General features: G+C 53.0%; 6 protein-coding genes and 2 non-coding genes across 8 annotated transcripts; 5 read left to right on the plus strand and 3 right to left on the minus strand.

Annotated features, from left to right (window-relative positions):
- Window positions 1-505: 505 nt before the first annotated feature.
- On the plus strand, window positions 506-1,270 carry LRP88_11909 (uncharacterized protein; the record flags this gene model as incomplete). The annotated part of the gene is made up of 1 exon (XM_083248320.1): window positions 506-1,270. The coding sequence occupies one exon, from the start codon at window positions 506-508 to the stop codon at window positions 1,268-1,270; it is 765 nt and encodes a 254-aa protein (XP_083095750.1).
- A 333-nt stretch (window positions 1,271-1,603) lies between these two features.
- Window positions 1,604-2,256, minus strand: LRP88_11910 (kinetochore-associated Ndc80 complex subunit SPC24; the record flags this gene model as incomplete). The annotated part of the gene is made up of 2 exons (XM_083248321.1): window positions 1,604-2,182; window positions 2,230-2,256. 2 exons carry the CDS (start codon window positions 2,254-2,256, stop codon window positions 1,604-1,606), a joined length of 606 nt encoding a protein of 201 aa, XP_083095751.1.
- Window positions 2,257-2,748: 492 nt separating this feature from the next.
- On the plus strand, window positions 2,749-3,372 carry LRP88_11911 (mitochondria fission 1 protein; the record flags this gene model as incomplete). The annotated part of the gene is made up of 4 exons (XM_083248322.1): window positions 2,749-2,767; window positions 2,822-2,840; window positions 2,894-2,987; window positions 3,043-3,372. The coding sequence occupies 4 exons, from the start codon at window positions 2,749-2,751 to the stop codon at window positions 3,370-3,372; spliced, it is 462 nt and encodes a 153-aa protein (XP_083095752.1).
- A 1,220-nt stretch (window positions 3,373-4,592) lies between these two features.
- Window positions 4,593-6,513, minus strand: LRP88_11912 (Septin-domain-containing protein; the record flags this gene model as incomplete). Its single annotated transcript, XM_083248323.1, has 5 exons — window positions 4,593-5,228; window positions 5,277-5,743; window positions 5,791-5,934; window positions 5,983-6,036; window positions 6,180-6,513. 5 exons carry the CDS (start codon window positions 6,511-6,513, stop codon window positions 4,593-4,595), a joined length of 1,635 nt encoding a protein of 544 aa, XP_083095753.1.
- A 3,454-nt stretch (window positions 6,514-9,967) lies between these two features.
- LRP88_11913 lies at window positions 9,968-10,059 on the plus strand. The gene has a single exon. It is a non-coding gene; the product is annotated as a tRNA-Ser (tRNA).
- A 1,006-nt stretch (window positions 10,060-11,065) lies between these two features.
- On the plus strand, window positions 11,066-11,158 carry LRP88_11914. Its single transcript has one exon. It is a non-coding gene; the product is annotated as a tRNA-Ser (tRNA).
- A 1,296-nt stretch (window positions 11,159-12,454) lies between these two features.
- On the minus strand, window positions 12,455-13,812 carry LRP88_11915 (ferrochelatase HEM15; the record flags this gene model as incomplete). Its single annotated transcript, XM_083248324.1, has 3 exons — window positions 12,455-12,909; window positions 12,957-13,533; window positions 13,585-13,812. The coding sequence occupies 3 exons, from the start codon at window positions 13,810-13,812 to the stop codon at window positions 12,455-12,457; spliced, it is 1,260 nt and encodes a 419-aa protein (XP_083095754.1).
- Window positions 13,813-14,298: 486 nt separating this feature from the next.
- LRP88_11916 (KU70 family ATP-dependent DNA helicase II subunit) lies at window positions 14,299-16,325 on the plus strand (the record flags this gene model as incomplete). Its single annotated transcript, XM_083248325.1, has 3 exons — window positions 14,299-14,364; window positions 14,414-14,926; window positions 15,069-16,325. The coding sequence occupies 3 exons, from the start codon at window positions 14,299-14,301 to the stop codon at window positions 16,323-16,325; spliced, it is 1,836 nt and encodes a 611-aa protein (XP_083095755.1).
- Window positions 16,326-16,396: the final 71 nt, after the last annotated feature.

Here is a 16,396-nt window from a genome sequence, read left to right on the forward strand (position 1 = left end):
ATATCCCTCTCTTAATCAATTCTTCTCCGTCTTGGTATCAGACTGCATTGACCTTCCCCGCACGGTTGTGGCGATATGCGCGCCCCAGGCCAAGAAGCGCGGCGCTTGTGCAAGTCCGCGCCATTCACATGTGATCGTCCCTCTGCGATACTCTTCAACTCTTTATCCTCTTCTAGACTCTGGTGCTACCGCACAGATGTTTCCCCCGCTTCAAGCTAACGCGCCTCATCGAGACCGGAAACGACCACCAGCCTCCGCGGCGCCTGTCTTTCTCTCGGCAGTCCTATCACGTCCCTCCGGCTTACATCCCTCTAGAAACGGGCATGTAGTTCTCTGGGTGTCTCTCCCTCGGTCCTCCTCCCATCCATCCATCCATCCATCCATCTTCCTTCTTCCCATCTTCAAGTTCTGTTTGTTCTTTGTCTCGCAAATAAACTCGTCTGTAACCAATAACTCGCCCCAATCTTGTTATCTTTTGCTCGTGGCCATGTCCTGCTAGCCTCCCATGGCGCTCCTCAACCCCGTCTACGCCTTTGTCGTGCCATTTCTCTTCGTCGTTACTGTTCCTTTGGCTCTGTTTGCCGGCGTCACCACCACAATCGCCTTTTCCGTCCTCATCCTCCGTGTCCTCGCTGTCTACATCGACGTCGCCCTGTCCTTCGTTCCTCATTACTTGGGTGGCCGCAAGACTCGTCCCTACCATCCTCACAACTACCGCCCTCATCACCAATTTCTCGACGCTCCTGCTCCAGGCTCGCTCTTTAATAATACGTCTCCCTCATCATCTGGATCGACGGCTCTCGAGTCCTGTCTTCGACGTCGGCGTCATCGACGAAGTTCCAGTGCCCTGTCCACTGCCGGCACAGTCACGCCTGTCAGTGAAAAGGCATTCGGCCTGGTTCCAAGCATTGGTCCAGACAGAGACTTTGAAGGCGTTGGAGGATGGCGTCTTGGTGGTGATGACGAGACATGGACAACCATCAACTCTCGGCTTGAGCTGCCCGACAAGCAACACCACGGCCGGAATCACCATCGCTCGCCCTCTGGTCCTACAACTCCAGGCGAGGGCGGATACCTCATGATGAAGGGCCGCGCACCGAGTCCAACAAAACGCACTTCGGCTTCTCCAAACAGTTCCCGCACGAGGACGCCATCAGGCCCTCGCATCGGCTTTGGGAACAAGTCATTTGTCGACAGCTACTTTCCCACCCTCAAGACCTCGCCCAAGGGTATCAAGAGACTCCCAGCGCAGGGTCTTGTCGACGCCTAATCTCTCGAGACTGAGTTCTCGTGTGTATTTTTAACGATTTGATGAGGATAGGTGGACGGACAGGCAGGGTATTAAAAGTGTCGCGATACCAGCGAGGCTATCTATCTTTTAATGGCGTTTTGAGCGATATGATGCTCTCTTGAATGGGTTTTTTTGGAAATGTCATATATACTACCATGTAGTTAGCAGCGGGATACAAGACTGTAGAAGCAACCATGATGTTTCTCATGGGTTGAATGAATACATTGTACGACTCGTCGTTATCCTGGTATATCTAACGCCCTCAACGCCAGTCCTTTCATCATGAAACATTACACATCCGTGACACACCCCTTACAGAGTCTGCCAAAAGTAGTTTGCGTAAAAGAAGCGTGAAAACTTTTTGTCCATGTTGACCACGTGGACGTCCCCCTTGCGGTCGTTCCGTATCACCGCTTTGGACCACTCCCCGTCCCTTTCGTCCCTCTCAAGGTCGATGCCCAGGCTACGGTACACCTTGAGCCTCAGAAGCACCTCATCATCAACAGGATCTCTTCGTCTGGCCGCGGCAGCCGCATCACCCTCGACGCCCTGGAGCTCAAGCTCGTGTAGCCGGGCCTTGAGATCCGCCGCAGCGAGGGCGAGCCGCTCAGCTTCCGTCTCAGCATCAGCAGCAGCCTTTGCAGTTCTAAACTTGAGCGTGTCGAGGCGCGCAATGTTTGACGCGTGGTCCGCCGACGAGTGCGAAGCTACGAGGTCATCGTGGCGGGACGTGTGGGTCGCGAGCTGACGACTGAGCTTCTTGAGTGCCGTCTCGGCCTCGCGGGCGCGGAGGTCGCGGGCTTGCTGGAGAGTTGAGAGGGACTCTGTGATTCGCGAGACGGCGAGCTTGTCTGGGTTGATGTTGAAGTTGTTGATTGTGTGGTGGATGAGCTGGAGGGTGTTAGTGGGTGAAAGGCGGAGGAGAGTCAGGGGCTTACGGTTGCTGGTTCTTCCGAGAGCAACATGATGGCGGTATTGGTGTGGTCTTTTGTCCGTGTGTGCTTTGTCCGTGTTCTTGTTCAAGTCAAGACTTATCCAAATGCCAGATCGAAGAACGTGTTAATTGAAGTCGGAGTAAAAGCGAGTCTGCGTAATTGGCGATATATCCCTGGTGTTTTGCGCAGCCCTATCGGGACGTGCCTCGGTCGCCACGACGACAATCAGCTTATCAGCGCACGTGCCCCCACCGTTCCCCATAACCGGTCTTTTGCCGACGCCGCACATCGTCATTGTCCCGCCACAAGTTCAACCCACCCCCCCCAGGCCCAAGAAGAAAAGCATCGGATGCCCGAAAAGAGCTTACGGGTCCTCCCCATTCATTGCCTTTTTGCTTCCATAGCATAGCACGTGCTCATACTCTTTGACTGTTGCCTTCTGGGAACTTCGTTGCAACGTCTTCGTTCTGGGACAATTGATCTTCTCCCATCGCATCTTTTCTCTTCCCCTCCACAGTCAAAATGGTTACCGAATTACCATGTGAGTCTGCGCTTCTCTACACCCGAGATCATGAACCTCGCTAACACCTTGTAGATGCCCTCGACGCCGAGACGTTAGTCCTCCTCCCCGACCATGCATAGTGATATCCTGACTTCCCTACCACAGGCCGTTGAACCCCTCGGAGCTCGGCGTCCTACGAGCCCAATATGAACGAGAAGGAGAAATGGTTGGCATTCAAACCAAGTTCAACTACGCCTGGGTAACTACCCCTCCTCCCCTCCCTCGCTTGCCCACAACTGACATTCCCCCTCCAGGGCCTCGTCAAGTCCAACGTCCGCACCGACCAGCAACTCGGCGTCCGCCTCCTCTCGGACATCTTCCGCATCTCCCCCGAGCGCCGCCGCGAGTGCCTCTACTACCTCGCCCTCGGCAACTACAAGCTCGGCAACTACGGCGAGGCCCGCCGCTACAACGACCTCCTCCTCGACAAGGAGCCTGCCAACCTCCAGGCCACCAACCTGCGCCAGCTCATCGACGACAAGGTTGCCCGCGAGGGTCTGATGGGCGTCGCCATCCTCAGTGGTGTTGGAGTCGCCGCCGGTGTCGTGGGGGCTTTCCTGCTTAGGAATGCCCGAAAGAGGTAGAGTTCCGTCAAAGGTAGAGTTTGCCGAAACATGACGAAGAAGAAGGAATGGAGGCATAATGCGCGTGGGCTTGCCGGGACTACACTACACTATACTACTCACTCTTGACGATTTTTAACCATGGGGAGCGCGGCATGACAAGGAACGGGCGGAGTCTTGACCTTGCTGGTTAATGTACTACTACTATATGAAACAAGCGTCTCTTAACATCCATCACATACTCTATGCCTCGTCTACCAAGTCATGACCGCCAGTGAGTCGATACAAGTCTACACTCGATGTCCTAGATACAATGAAGGATGCAATGGAAGTACAAACACAAATCACAATTATCTAGCTCAGACTCTTGCAAGTAGTACATCTCAACACACAATCACAGCAAACACACCCAGACCCTAAACAAACGGAAACACTGTTAAAGAAATCAAAGATCAAGCCAGCTAAGAAACAAGAAAGAGACGACGCATGACCATCTGAGGCGTGTCGCCTGCTGAGACATAATAAAAAAGCACCCAGTCTCAACAAACACACGGCTAAAATACAACAAGTTGCTGCTCAACCTTCCCCCGTGCTAACCATCCGTCTGCTCCTGTCTAGTTCAATCCATGGCCGATGCTCCATCTGGCCGCAACGGGGAAAGAGGGGTATCCGAAGGCACAGCAGGTGAAAAGGTAAAAGGGCAAAGTCGTCTTGGGCAGCATCTCCTCCATAGATAGGTATTAACCATCCCAAATCTAACCGACACGTATGGACGCTCAACGTCTCTCCCAGCGAGCAGCGCTCCTGACACGAACACCTTTCGCCATAATCTGCTACCTTTTCTCCAAAAGTATTCTTGCAGCAGATCCGAGAGCTAGAACAGCAGGTTCCCATGCGTGCCGTAGGGCATGGTCTGAAGAAGGATGCTCGCCAAGACAACCTGCCACGCCGAGACACCTGCTAGGCCGTATAGTCTGCACATCCCGCCTTGCATGACTATTCTTCATAAAAGACTTTTTGTTGTTCCGTCTCCGTACGACAATCATTTCGTTTGGCGTATGCGATTAGGGGACGTGGTTTTGTTGTTGATTAAAAAGGGGTGAGAGAAAGAGGCGACAAAGAAACGAGAATCGAATGCAACGAGGGGCGTCGAGCTGGTATTGTATGGGCATCATGGGTACTCAGACATGGATAACGAAGAAGGGAGAAAACAGTCCGCAGGTCGTTAGAGCGCAGGCAACTTAGCGCAGGGAGAAGCCCTTTCGCTTGCCCTCCTTCTCCAGTGGCCGTCCGCTCTCGATGCGCTGCTTCTTGTCTTCGAGCTCCATTCGTTGGCGGTCGAGTTGCTCCTTCATTTCCTTGTGTCGAGCATACAACTCTTCCTCTGACTGCTTGAGCTTGCTCTCCTTTTCGGCAACCTTCTGCTGGAACACCATCTTCATCTCCGCCTCCATCTTGGCGAGCTTCTGCTCGTGCAGGGCGCGCTCCTCCTCCTGCTTGACGGCGGGGTTGACCTCCTTGAACACGCTGGGGTCCTGCGACACGCCCATGGCGAGCAGCTTGTCGGTACGGTAGTTCTCGTACAGCTGGTTGTTGGTGTGCTCCTTGAGCTCCTCCATGTGGGTTCGGATGAGCATCTGTCGGAGCTTGACAAAGTCGCAGTGCTCCTCGTTATCCACCTCGATGATACCCCAGGGGTAAGCACGGCCACGGATCTTGCGACCATCGGCGCTGGTGATCTCATTGTTGGCACCAACAACGGCGAAGGGAACCTTGGACATGATCTCGTTGTTCTCAGCGATGGTCTCCTCGTCATCGAGCTCATATCGCGGGCCCTCGAAGATCTGGATACCGTGGTACTTGATGTCGGCCAAGATCTACGTGTGGTTAGCGTTTGATGTCTAGAACAGCAACAGGTAACTTACTCTGGCCTTGAAGTTGGCAATCTCCTCATCGGTGAGGGTATCGGCCTTGGCAATGACGGGGATCAGGTTGACCTTGGTGTGGAGGCGTCGCATCACCTCAATGTCAAGAGGCTTGAGGGAGTGGCCAGTGGGCTGGATGAAGAAAACACAGGCGTGAATTCGGTTGTCGACAATGTTCATGCGGTTGACCTTGTTCTCGGCATCGAGGTACGAGTCGAATCGCTGTTCAATGTTGTCGACAATGGGGCGCCACGACTCATCGTTGTTGACAAAGTCACCGAATCCAGGGGTATCGACAACGGTGAGGCGAAGACGGACACCAGCCTCCTCAATGTCGGCGCTGATGGACTGAATAGTGACGGTCTTGGGAATGATGTCCAGGCTAGGGCCCTTGCGCTCCTTGGGAGGGTAGAGCGAGGTGTTGAAGAGGGTGTTAACCAGAGTAGACTTGCCCAGGCCAGACTCGCCTAGTACTGTTAGCATACCCCTATACAACGGCTGTTGTTTAACTTACCAACCACCATCACGTTAAAGTTGAAGCCCTTTCGGACACTCTTGCGGTGCCACTGGTTGGGCAGGTTGGCGAAACCAACATATCCAGTGAGCTTTCTTCGGACAATGTTCCGGTTGTCAGCGGCAGGAGGCGGCTGGGAGGGAACTGTGCATGGTTAGTGGAAAGCTAGATAGAAGTTGGGATGTAACTTACCATTAGGGGGCGAGGCTGAAGGGGCCAGAGCCGGGGATTCGCTGCCGGGAGAAGCTATTAATAGAGTTAGCAAATGACAAGCAGAACTGATGTATAAATATTCTGGCAGATGTAGAGGCAAGAGGAGTCCTGACTCGATGAATCTGCTGCACTTCGTTGGCCACTTCCAAGGGTCAATCTGGCGATTTTCTTGGTACCGATTCTCGTGGGTCTGGGCTGACTCCAATCGGGCGACTGGGTAGGGTCGACGTATAGCTCGTCGAAGCTCATTGGATTCATGGGGCTCAACGTAGGAGGTTCCTCTGCTTCGACTTCGAGCATGCTGCGATACTGTTGGACGGTTGCACGGCTGGCATCAGGAGATGGGGTTTGGTTCTCCTGTCCCACCGGGAGGCTGCTCGCTCGCTTGGAATCATTGGACGTTTTCGCACTCGACTCGGCAGGAGATGCAGAAGTCAAAGAAAATGTTCCCTTGTCGAAATGCACACTCCGGGTGCGAGCCTTGACGTGTTGGATCAGGTCGAAGGTCATGGCTGATCCAGAGGTTGCAGTGAAGAGCTGATTCTCAACGAGGAATGCTTCGAGACCAAAAAGGCGCTAAGAACAGGACCCAAGAAAGCGTAGATGGCGGAAGAACGAATGTCGTCGCGTTATCGAGAGGCGATGGTGATGATGGTAGAAGGCGGTCCAGCTCCAGAGCAAGTTGTCCTCGTGGCCTGGAGGGGGCAGCTCCTTCCTCCTCTGCTCTGCCTCTGTTGGCTGCCATGTGGCGTGGTCTGCGCACACGAAAAAGAAAGAGGCATCTTACCCATAGTGATGTATCAAGAACGATCGATGAAGAGGGACTCGTGGAAAGTACGGGTTCTAGAGGTCGAGGTTAGCTACGTCAGGGGAAAGGCCAGCTATACGAGCTCGGTCGGTTCGTAGGGAGACGACGAGAGAAAGGGCCGCGGTCGACACAGAAGCCACCTAGGCTACAGGCGCATCCAGCGAGGAGTTGTCGAGGCGAGTCTGAGTCGATCGAGGGCGCGCTTTCTCGAGTCGTGGGAGATTCGGGGCGGGCAGGGAGAGTCGAGAGGTGGAACGACAGCAACTCACCCGGAATTAATTGCCAGGAGACGCGTGTGAATGGGCGTCGCAAGTCGGCAAGACAAAGATTAGAAGGAAGGCCTCAAAGTGTCGACACGGAACCTGCTCTCACGCGCGATGGGAGGCGATCGAGAGAAAGTACTTAGCAATGATGAGGAACGGAACGGGGGTAAAAGAGAGTCGAAGGAGAAGAAGGGAAATTTTGGGTGCGAGTGACAGGCGGAACAAGGAGACGAAATTCTGATGTGCTGTTCTCCCCCAGCAGCAGCGTCCTTGGGCAGAGCGTGCTGGCCCGGTCCTGCAACAAAAGGGGTTTGTGACGCTATACCTTAAGAGTACTAGCGTCTCAGGGGGCGGGCTCCCAAATCCCAAGGCCCAGGGGCAAGCTCTGGAGAATTAGCGGGCAGGGCTGCTGGAAGGTCGCTGGACGGCCACTGTGCTTCCGCGCTCCTGATTGGTTGCTGTGGGTACGGGTCCAATTAACCGCCTTGACAGGGGTTAAATGGCATTGTGTTGGAGCTCTCCTCCCCCAATCTCCCAGCCTCAAGCGTGAAGCAAATTACCCGTACTTGGTGAGACGTAGTAATAAGGCTCTGGGCTGCAGTCACTGAGTCTTGCATCGTTTGGCTGTTGATCTTGTTTCCTGTTCGTGGAGTCCCTTTAATGGAGCTCACAGCCCAGCGTCACTAGGAGCTTCCCTAGGCTCCGAGCTTAAGCTTGGTTCCAAAAGGGGAACGGCAGTCCAGGTCGCGTCGCATGGGACGACGCGCCAAGGGATTCGGCATCTCGAGACGACAATCTTTAAGGAGGTTGCAGTTCTCCTATCTCTGCGCAGGATAATGCATACTCTTAATCTGATGCGGTGGCACGAACAATCTCAGCCATCATGGTCTTAACTACCGCCATTCCTTACGCAACACGGCACAACAAGGCAAGACATCAAGGAGCTCAGCCAAGCGCCCTTGACGAGTGGACTGAAGCACAGCAAGACATGCCCGCTGCTTGAAATTTGACCACCAGAAGAGAGTCGGTCTGCGTTGGGGTATGCAACTCCTTTCTCAGCTCAGAGTTGCGAGGCAGCTGGCTTCAGAAGCTCCAGCTCCCAGCTCCAGAGCTCTATCGATACTGAGTCAGTATAGACAATGACATGCTCGTCTTCAAATGTGCCAAACTCTCCTGTCTTCTCTGACCGTGACATCGCCCAAACGCTGTCAAGTGGCGCGCCTCGGCCGCTCCCACGTCTGTGCTAGAGCCCGTCCATCCCTCGTTTATTCCCCGTCAAACATCAAACATAGCCAACTTCCCGTCCGTCAAGTTGTTTCCCTTCCCATGGTGGGTCTTGGACCCCGGCCCAGCCCGGCTCCGCCAAGGTGCCACTCGACCGCCTCTCGATAGCATCCATCCACGTCACTCAACATGAGCCAACCCCGTCTCACTTACAGTAGGTAATACGTGGTCGACGCATGTATCGCTGTGGCTGTTCATCCGCCTCGATTTAAATACTTTGCAAATCATCGACCAAAGACCCAGCAAAAACTGCCAATTCTGAGGGTCTGTCCGGAGCGCGTCCTCGGAAACACGTTTCTCCAACCGAGACAGACGCCAGAAAGATGAACCTCCTCTAAAGGTGATACTAAAGATTTAGTAAAGTTTGGAAAACAATAAGTAAGGGGTTCTTATGGTACTTTCTATTTTCTTTATGTTGATTTTCTACCACGCAAGCCAGAATGTGGGAGCCTCCAGAAACCAGTTGCCCTCGTTGCAAGCCCTGGTTGTATAGGGTAGCCAAATGATCAGCAACCACCCCAACTGTGTAAGACTACGGGTCACTGGCCATTTGGTTGGAGTCTTAACTGATCTATCCGCAGCAGTGCGTTGCATGAGCTCCAGTTGTTGAGCCTGAAAATAATAAAAAGGCAACATGGCCAAAAAAAACCGGAGGAAAGAGTAGAGTAGGGCTTCAAAGGGACATTGAAGCAAGGCGACGACGAGGCAGGCAGGAGAGAAACCCTCCAAGAACCAGAGATTCAGTGTAGAGGAAGTCATGCATCGCACCAAGTCCTCAATCTAGTTGACTTTCAGGTTCGCTTACACGCCTTCTGGTTGGATAAAACAATCCTCCCAGCTCATTCAAACCTCGGGCAATGGTTTCATAGTCGGCCAATCTCCCAAAAAGGCGTGAGAGTAGTTTAACGCCCAAAAATTCTCAACGACGAATGGGCCAGGTGCTTATGAGGCACTGACGTCAAGAGAGACAGTGAAATCGACTGAAGCTGACGACTCAACTCGTGGAAGACAGGGTCCTACTGTCGAGGGCTGGAGGCGTTTGAGACCAGGTGAGTGTGGGACGGTGGGCTGCTTCCTCGATTCTGGACACTTTGCGCTCCACTTTGAAGGACAATCTGAAGGATCCTATGCCCCTCAACCGAGGCAGGTAGGAAGGGAAAGCCAGGGACCTAAATATATGCTAAGATAAACAAGAGAGACGAAAGCACCGCGGGAAGGTGAGGGCAACCGTCGAGTGTTGAGGGTCCATTCTTGGTGGCACAACCAGGCTAAGTGGAGGAGGATAAGTGGGTTGCCTTGAAGGAATACTTTGTGCAACCAAGGTTCCCTGGCCGTCAGTATCAATACTGGTGGCTTTCCAATATCCACATTGACTGAACGCGAGATAGAGAGAGGAAACCTTTGTGATGTTCAAGTTATCTGATCTTGATCAATCCCATTCACGTGATGGTGAGCAAAAGATACGTACTGGATCTAAGAAAAGGATAAAAGAGTGGGACCAATGCGTGGTGGCGCGCGGGCTGCCGTTGAGCCCCGCAACGCTAGTCCAGAATTGGACAAGACTCCATATCAAGCAAATCTGAAATCTCGAAACGCATCCCAACTTCAAGACAAGATGTCCGAGTGGTTAAGGAGATAGACTTGAAACAATCTTGATATCTATTGGCTTCGGCCGCGTAGGTTCGAACCCTGCTCTTGTCGTTTTGAATGGACTTCTGGGGAATTTTCCAGAATTTTTCTTTTTGGAACACGTTTTTGCTCGCCACAGCGTGAATCAAGGCTCCGATTGTGAAACCTTGACTGTGACCTGCTTCAATTCAACCGTAGGAACAAGTTTCACCAAGTGGTGGAAGTGTTGTTGGTACTCCCTGGCCTGTAGGTAGCGAAATGGGCTCCTAGGGTGCTGCTTCGACGTAAGCGAAAAGGATAGGTAAATCATTCTACTAGAGCTCCGTCCTGGCAAGTGTAGAGAGTTTAGTGACTCCATGATGAAACTCTAAGATGGTGGACGATTATCTTGGTGGACGCTTGGTGAATGGTGGTCAACGTTACCCGCACCGCGCCGACCAATTTTAGTCGGTGGCTGGTAATATTAGGCGACTCATGCTGATTCTTTTATTATGCAGAAATCCCGTTTGAATGAGAATTGCTCATACTTGTAACTCGTTCATGCTCACAAGTGTTCGCATGCCTGCCAGCAGTCTCACTTGGTACAGGGAGCGGCTCGACGGCACACCGCCACCAAAGGAGATCATACTGCCAGCATAGATAAAAAGCCAGTGGATAGCCATGGCGTAGTAATGCATTTCCTAGGTAAATGCTTCATTGTCGAACAAAAAAGAAGCCTCAATGGGCATGGCCTGTTCAGCCGGTGCTTTCACTGTTCTTTCGTCGCAGCAACACAGGGCTACTTGCCACAGTGGCGACAGTACGTCGAACCCTTCCGCATGTAGGCAATGGGAATGCGGTAGGCAATTGCTATGAACGCATAATGCAGGCCTTACTGATGCTCGATTCTTTGGGCTGTAAAAAAAGGAGGGTGTTGCTTGAAGAGCAGAGCCCCTCGCGATCTTTGAGCTTTGGCCGATTTGGCAGCCAGTTTTGTGTCTCTCCTCCTTCTTTCTCCCCTTGTTTCGTCGTGTAATAGCCCCCTGCCCTGGGCACATGGTGGTGGATATCGAGGTCGTCAATCACCAAATTCGGAATAGACAACGTGGCCGAGTGGTTAAGGCGATGCCCTGCTATCCTGCATATCTAGGCATTGTGTTCGCACGCGTAGGTTCGAATCCTGCCGTTGTCGATGTTCTTTTTGCTCTTTTCTATCATCTCTTTACTGGTGAACTCGCTCTCCTGACTGCGTGGTGTTTGTGGCTCATCTGGACATCACTTGCCGTTTTGTCGCCGCCCCGGGCGAAATCTTGCTTTTTGGGGCTTTACGACATTAGCACACTCTCAAGAAGCATCATATTCATGTCGCTTTTCATTATTTTGCCTTTCTTGCTCATTTTGTTCCCTGCGCCGGCGTGGGTTACAATTCTTTGTTCCCGTTCTGTACTGAGGAAGCAGGGTCAGGGCCATGTGGGGCCGTGTGGGGCCGTAACGTTGATGCGGAACATCACCGACACAACAAGGAGAAAAGATAATCATCTTCTGGTCTAACTATAGTCATAGAGGTATAATATATAAGGGACTTCTAGACCAGGTAAAATCTTGACCGTAATCAGGCATATGCGGTAAGTATGGCCATACGGCCGAGGCGTGCTGGCATCTCGGTGGCGGGCAGTTGAGGGATCGCAGCCCCCCCAGTATCATCTTGGGTGTCGGGATTGTGAGTTCAAGGCATTAATAGGCAGTCTATATGTGTTGCAAGGCCAATAAACCAGTGTTATTGTCAAAAAGACCAAGAAGAAGAAGAAGAAGAAGAAGGAGAGGGAGAGGCCCACGAACTCGCAATGAGGCGTTACCGCAAGCTAAGACACTCTGCCGATGCCTGTTGACATCGCGGTCGTTGTTGCCCCCGTCACCGTCTTGGATGTCGGGATGATCGGATCAGGCCTAGTGTCCAGTATAAATAGCTAGAATAGATGTGTTGTAATTAGAACAAACCAGTGCCGGGGTCAAGAAGAAGGAAGCCACAGAGGCGGCCGCCCGGGCCGCCGTCGCGGGGTATGACCTTCAACTGGCAGACGCCCGTACCTTGGATACCTATGTTCTGGAGTCCTGTGAGTTGGGCCTTTAATGCGCCTTACCTAAAAGACCTCACATTCGTCTAAAAAAGGCCTAAAGTTGTATGAGACTCATGATAGGGTATCATAAAGTATGTATAGAGAATACCTAACATACCTACTCAAAAGGAAACATAAATGATCATAAGACGATCACAAGTTTAGCTAGTCTCAGACCAAGCCAGAGAATGAAGCGAAGAGTTGCCGTACGGCGTATCTATATGGAGTAGATCCCACCACTCTTGACCCTTAAGCCACCAGACCTGCCCTGAAAGACTACACTTTTGATTACACATAAACGCTCGCGCTCCCGAGCTATAATACAGTGTCATGCCGAACTACTCATAAACATTACTTGTACACACCGACCCCTAAACCAGACCAGCCTGCTGGCTCGCAAAGAATCGCTTCGACTCGGCACACCTCTCGCTCTTGCAGCCAGGGCATCGGAGGCCCATCTGAGCCGAGCAAGCCTGGTTTTCGGCGAGATGTGCCTTAGCAATGTCGGCCAGAGCCTGGATGAACACGGGGCTACCGTTCAGAGACTCTACTCGCTTGACGGTATCGCGATGACCACTCTCGCCAATCACTTCCTCGTCCAGCTCGTAAAGAGTCTCGATGTGATCCGATGTGAAGGCGATGGGGATAAGAACAAGGTCCGTTTGACCCTTGGCGATGTACTCCTCCACACTATCCGCGGTCTGAGGTCCCAGCCAGGCGGATGGGCCGACCTGAGACTGCCAGCATAGTCGGTATGGGTTCGAGAACTTGAGGCGCTGCATGACAGCATAGACGGTGGCCGCGACCTCACCGGGGTAAGGGTCACCTGATGACATGTTAGGTCCGTTCATATTTCCGGGGTAGAGCACAAACCTCGGTTAACAACAGACATGGGAAGACTGTGCGCAGAAAAGAGCAGGACAACGTCCTTGCGACGCTCCTCGGGATACTCTGCCAGCTTCGCCTCAATGTTCTGCGCAAACGCCTCGACCAGACCAGTGTGAACTGGCCAGCGGTCGATGACACTCCACGTGATGCTCCCGTCGCCAGACTCCTTGTTGGTCTTACCCTCGAGTCTGTGCCTCCACTTCCAGAGCTCGTTCAAGCTGCTGCCCGTTGTCGAGCAAGAGTACTGGGGATATTGGGTGAATGCGACGGCCCTGCCGCCACGGCCATTGCCAAACCCGTCCTTCAGCAGCTGAGTGTACATCTCTTCGGTCAGAGGATCCGCATATCGGAAAGCGACATAAGGCTTATGGGGGGCCGTCTCGGGGGAGATCTTGTCTAGGATCTTGCACATCTCGGAGCTCTGGTACTCGGACCACTTTCGAATGGGGGATCCTCCACCGATGGCATCGTATTGCTTCTGGATCTTGGGGGTTCGTCGCTTGGAGATGAGAGGGCCAAGGTAGTTTTGTAACCGGCCGAGGGGGATCAGGTCACCGTCAGCCTGTGGCAAGTTAGCATCTCCGAGGGGTTCCGGGATGTCGGCGATACTTACAAAGAGGCGACTGAGAAAGTCACCGACTTCATCGAGAGTAGAAGGACCTCCCATGTTGAGAAAGACCATGGCGGTCGGGCCCTTGGAGCCTGTGGCATCTTGTGTGACGGGAGGGACTGGGGTGGCTAGGTATCGCTTCTGGCTGGCGATCTGAGGGAGCGCAAGACGATGGGAGCTGGCCTGGGAGATGCCCTTGTAGAGCTGGCCCCCGGAGCGTCGCAGAGCCATTGTTGGTGAATAGACTGAAAGGCGAAGCACAAAAGGAGAGAAGAAAACGGCCGAACGTCAATTGGCAGTGGTGTGAGGGTTGGTAATGAGAAACAGCTGAGGGGCGCAAGAATTGTTTTGTATGGCAGCTAGGGCGGCGATGATGCACGCATTTCCACGGGCTCCGGGATCGCCAGCAGCGCATCTTATCGGAATTTTCACCGACGGGAGATATTGGGAAGCTAGCAGGAACCTCGGCCACTGCAGAATGTCTGCAGTAGCACATGTACCTCTCAACAAGACATTCCCGCCAATCATGAAGTTGGTAATCACTCCCCAGACTCACTCACGTGACCTCGCGACAGGCAGCATCGCGCCCCCCTGTTACAGAGGTCGCGTTTGCCTAGAGCTATGGCCCGCAGGATGAGATCACTTAGCTCTTAAGTTCCAGCTGACGCGCGCAATGAGAACCATCATTTTGCCATAACACACACATACGCATCGACAATGGCAGACAAGCAAGATTGGCGCCGAGAAGATGAAGATGAGGGGGAGCAGGAGATTGATGAGAACGTGAGTATCAAAGCTCTTACTCTCATACACCATGTTGATCCACTTTTAGAGTTACAAGGCACAAAAGGATGCCATCTTGCTTGCGATAGATGTGAGCAAGTCAATGCTGGAGCCACCGCCGCACTCGGACTCCAAAAAGGCAGACCGGGACAGTCCCGTACAGGCAGCGTTGAAATGCGCCTACCATCTGATGGAGCAGCGCATCATCTCCAACCCCAAAGACATGATGGGCATTCTCCTATTCGGCACTGAAAAGTCCAAGTTCCAGGACTCGGGCGATGGCCGCAGTGGGCTTGGATATCCTCATTGTTATCTATTCACTGATCTCGACGTTCCCGCGGCAGAGGACGTCAAGGCCCTAAAGGCTCTGGTTGAAGAGGGGGAAGACGAGGACGAAGTGTTGACGCCCTCAGAGGAGCCTGCCAGCATGGCCAACGTGCTCTTCTGCGCCAACCAGATTTTTACAACAAAGGCCGCAAACTTTGGTAGCCGTCGCTTGTTCATAGTGACCGACAACGACGATCCTCATGCGTCTGACAAGCAGGCAAGATCAGCCGCGGCTGTTCGAGCAAAGGATCTGTATGATCTTGGTATCATAATCGATCTCTTCCCCATCACTCGAGGGGACGAGACCTTTGACCTGAACAAGTTTTATGATGTAAGACTCACCCTCAAGTCATGGCCAAATCGGCTAACAAAAGAAGGATATCATCTACCGTGACCCAGTTGGTGAAGCCAACATGTCCGAGATTCGCACCTCCAAGTCTGGAGACGGACTTACCCTTCTCAACTCGCTCATCTCGAATGTGAATTCGAAGCAGACGGCGAAACGAGCACTCTTCTCAAACTTGCCCTTTGAGATTGCCCCTGGACTGCGAATCTCGGTCAAGGGATATAATATTGTCCATCGCCAAACGCCCGCCCGCACCTGTTATATCTGGCTCGATGGCGAGAAACCCCAGATTGCCGCAGGCGAAACCACCAGAATCGCCGAGGATAGTGCCCGAACGGTCGAGAAGGGAGAGACGAAGAAGGCGTACAAGTTTGGCGGCGAATATGTCTACTTTGCCCCTGATGAGCAAAAGTCTCTGAAGGATTTCGGCTCACCAATCATTCGCATCATTGGCTTCAAGTCGCGGAGCCAGCTTCCCATATGGGCGAGCGTCAAGAAGTCTACCTTTATTTTCCCCAGCGAAGAGGACTTTGTCGGCTCGACTCGAGTCTTTACTGCATTGTGGCAGAAGCTGCTTAAAGACGACAAGATTGGTCTTGCATGGTGCATCACCCGAGCCAACGCGCAGCCGATACTCGCGGCCATCATTCCATCTAGGGAACGGTCTGATGATGAGTCGGGAACACCATACCTGCCCGCAGGTCTTTGGATCTATCCCCTGCCCTTCTCGGACGATCTGCGAAGCATCAACGCCCCGAGCGAAGTGATGCGAAGTTCTGACGAGCTCACGACACAAATGCGGACCATTGTGCAGCAGCTTCAACTCCCCAAGGCCATGTACAATCCGTCCAAGTACCCAAATCCTGCCCTTCAATGGCACTACAAGATTCTCCAGGCTCTTGCGTTGGAAGAAGAGGTGCCCGAGAAGGCTGAAGATACGACTGAGCCCAAGTTCAAGGCCATCAGCAAGAGAGCTGGTGGTTACCTTGAGGATTGGTCGGAGACATTGGAAGGCGAAGCTGGCCGGGTTTCTAGTGCGAAGTCCACCAAGCGTGAGGCGGACGATGACGATGTGAAGCCAACCAAGAGGAGCAGAGGCTCTTCGGAGAAGCCCTCTGGGTCTTCGCTCTCGACTTGTCAGTTGAAGGCAGCAATTGAGAGCGGTGGCATCACCAAGATGACGGTGGTGCAACTCAGAGACTTGCTGGGGGCCAAAGGCTTGAGCACAGCTGGTCGAAAGATGGATCTGATTGAGAGAGTTGAGCAGTGGGTGGAAGAAAATTCCTAGACATGGCCTTGATGGCTGTGTGTGTACTTGTATATTGGCTTATAGTTGATTTGGGGCGTTCTCTGGCCTGC

Source organism: Fusarium phalaenopsidis (assembly GCF_050370095.1).
Source record: "Fusarium phalaenopsidis strain FUZ10S chromosome Unknown contig_32316, whole genome shotgun sequence".
Taxonomy (NCBI): Eukaryota; Fungi; Ascomycota; class Sordariomycetes; order Hypocreales; family Nectriaceae; genus Fusarium; species Fusarium phalaenopsidis.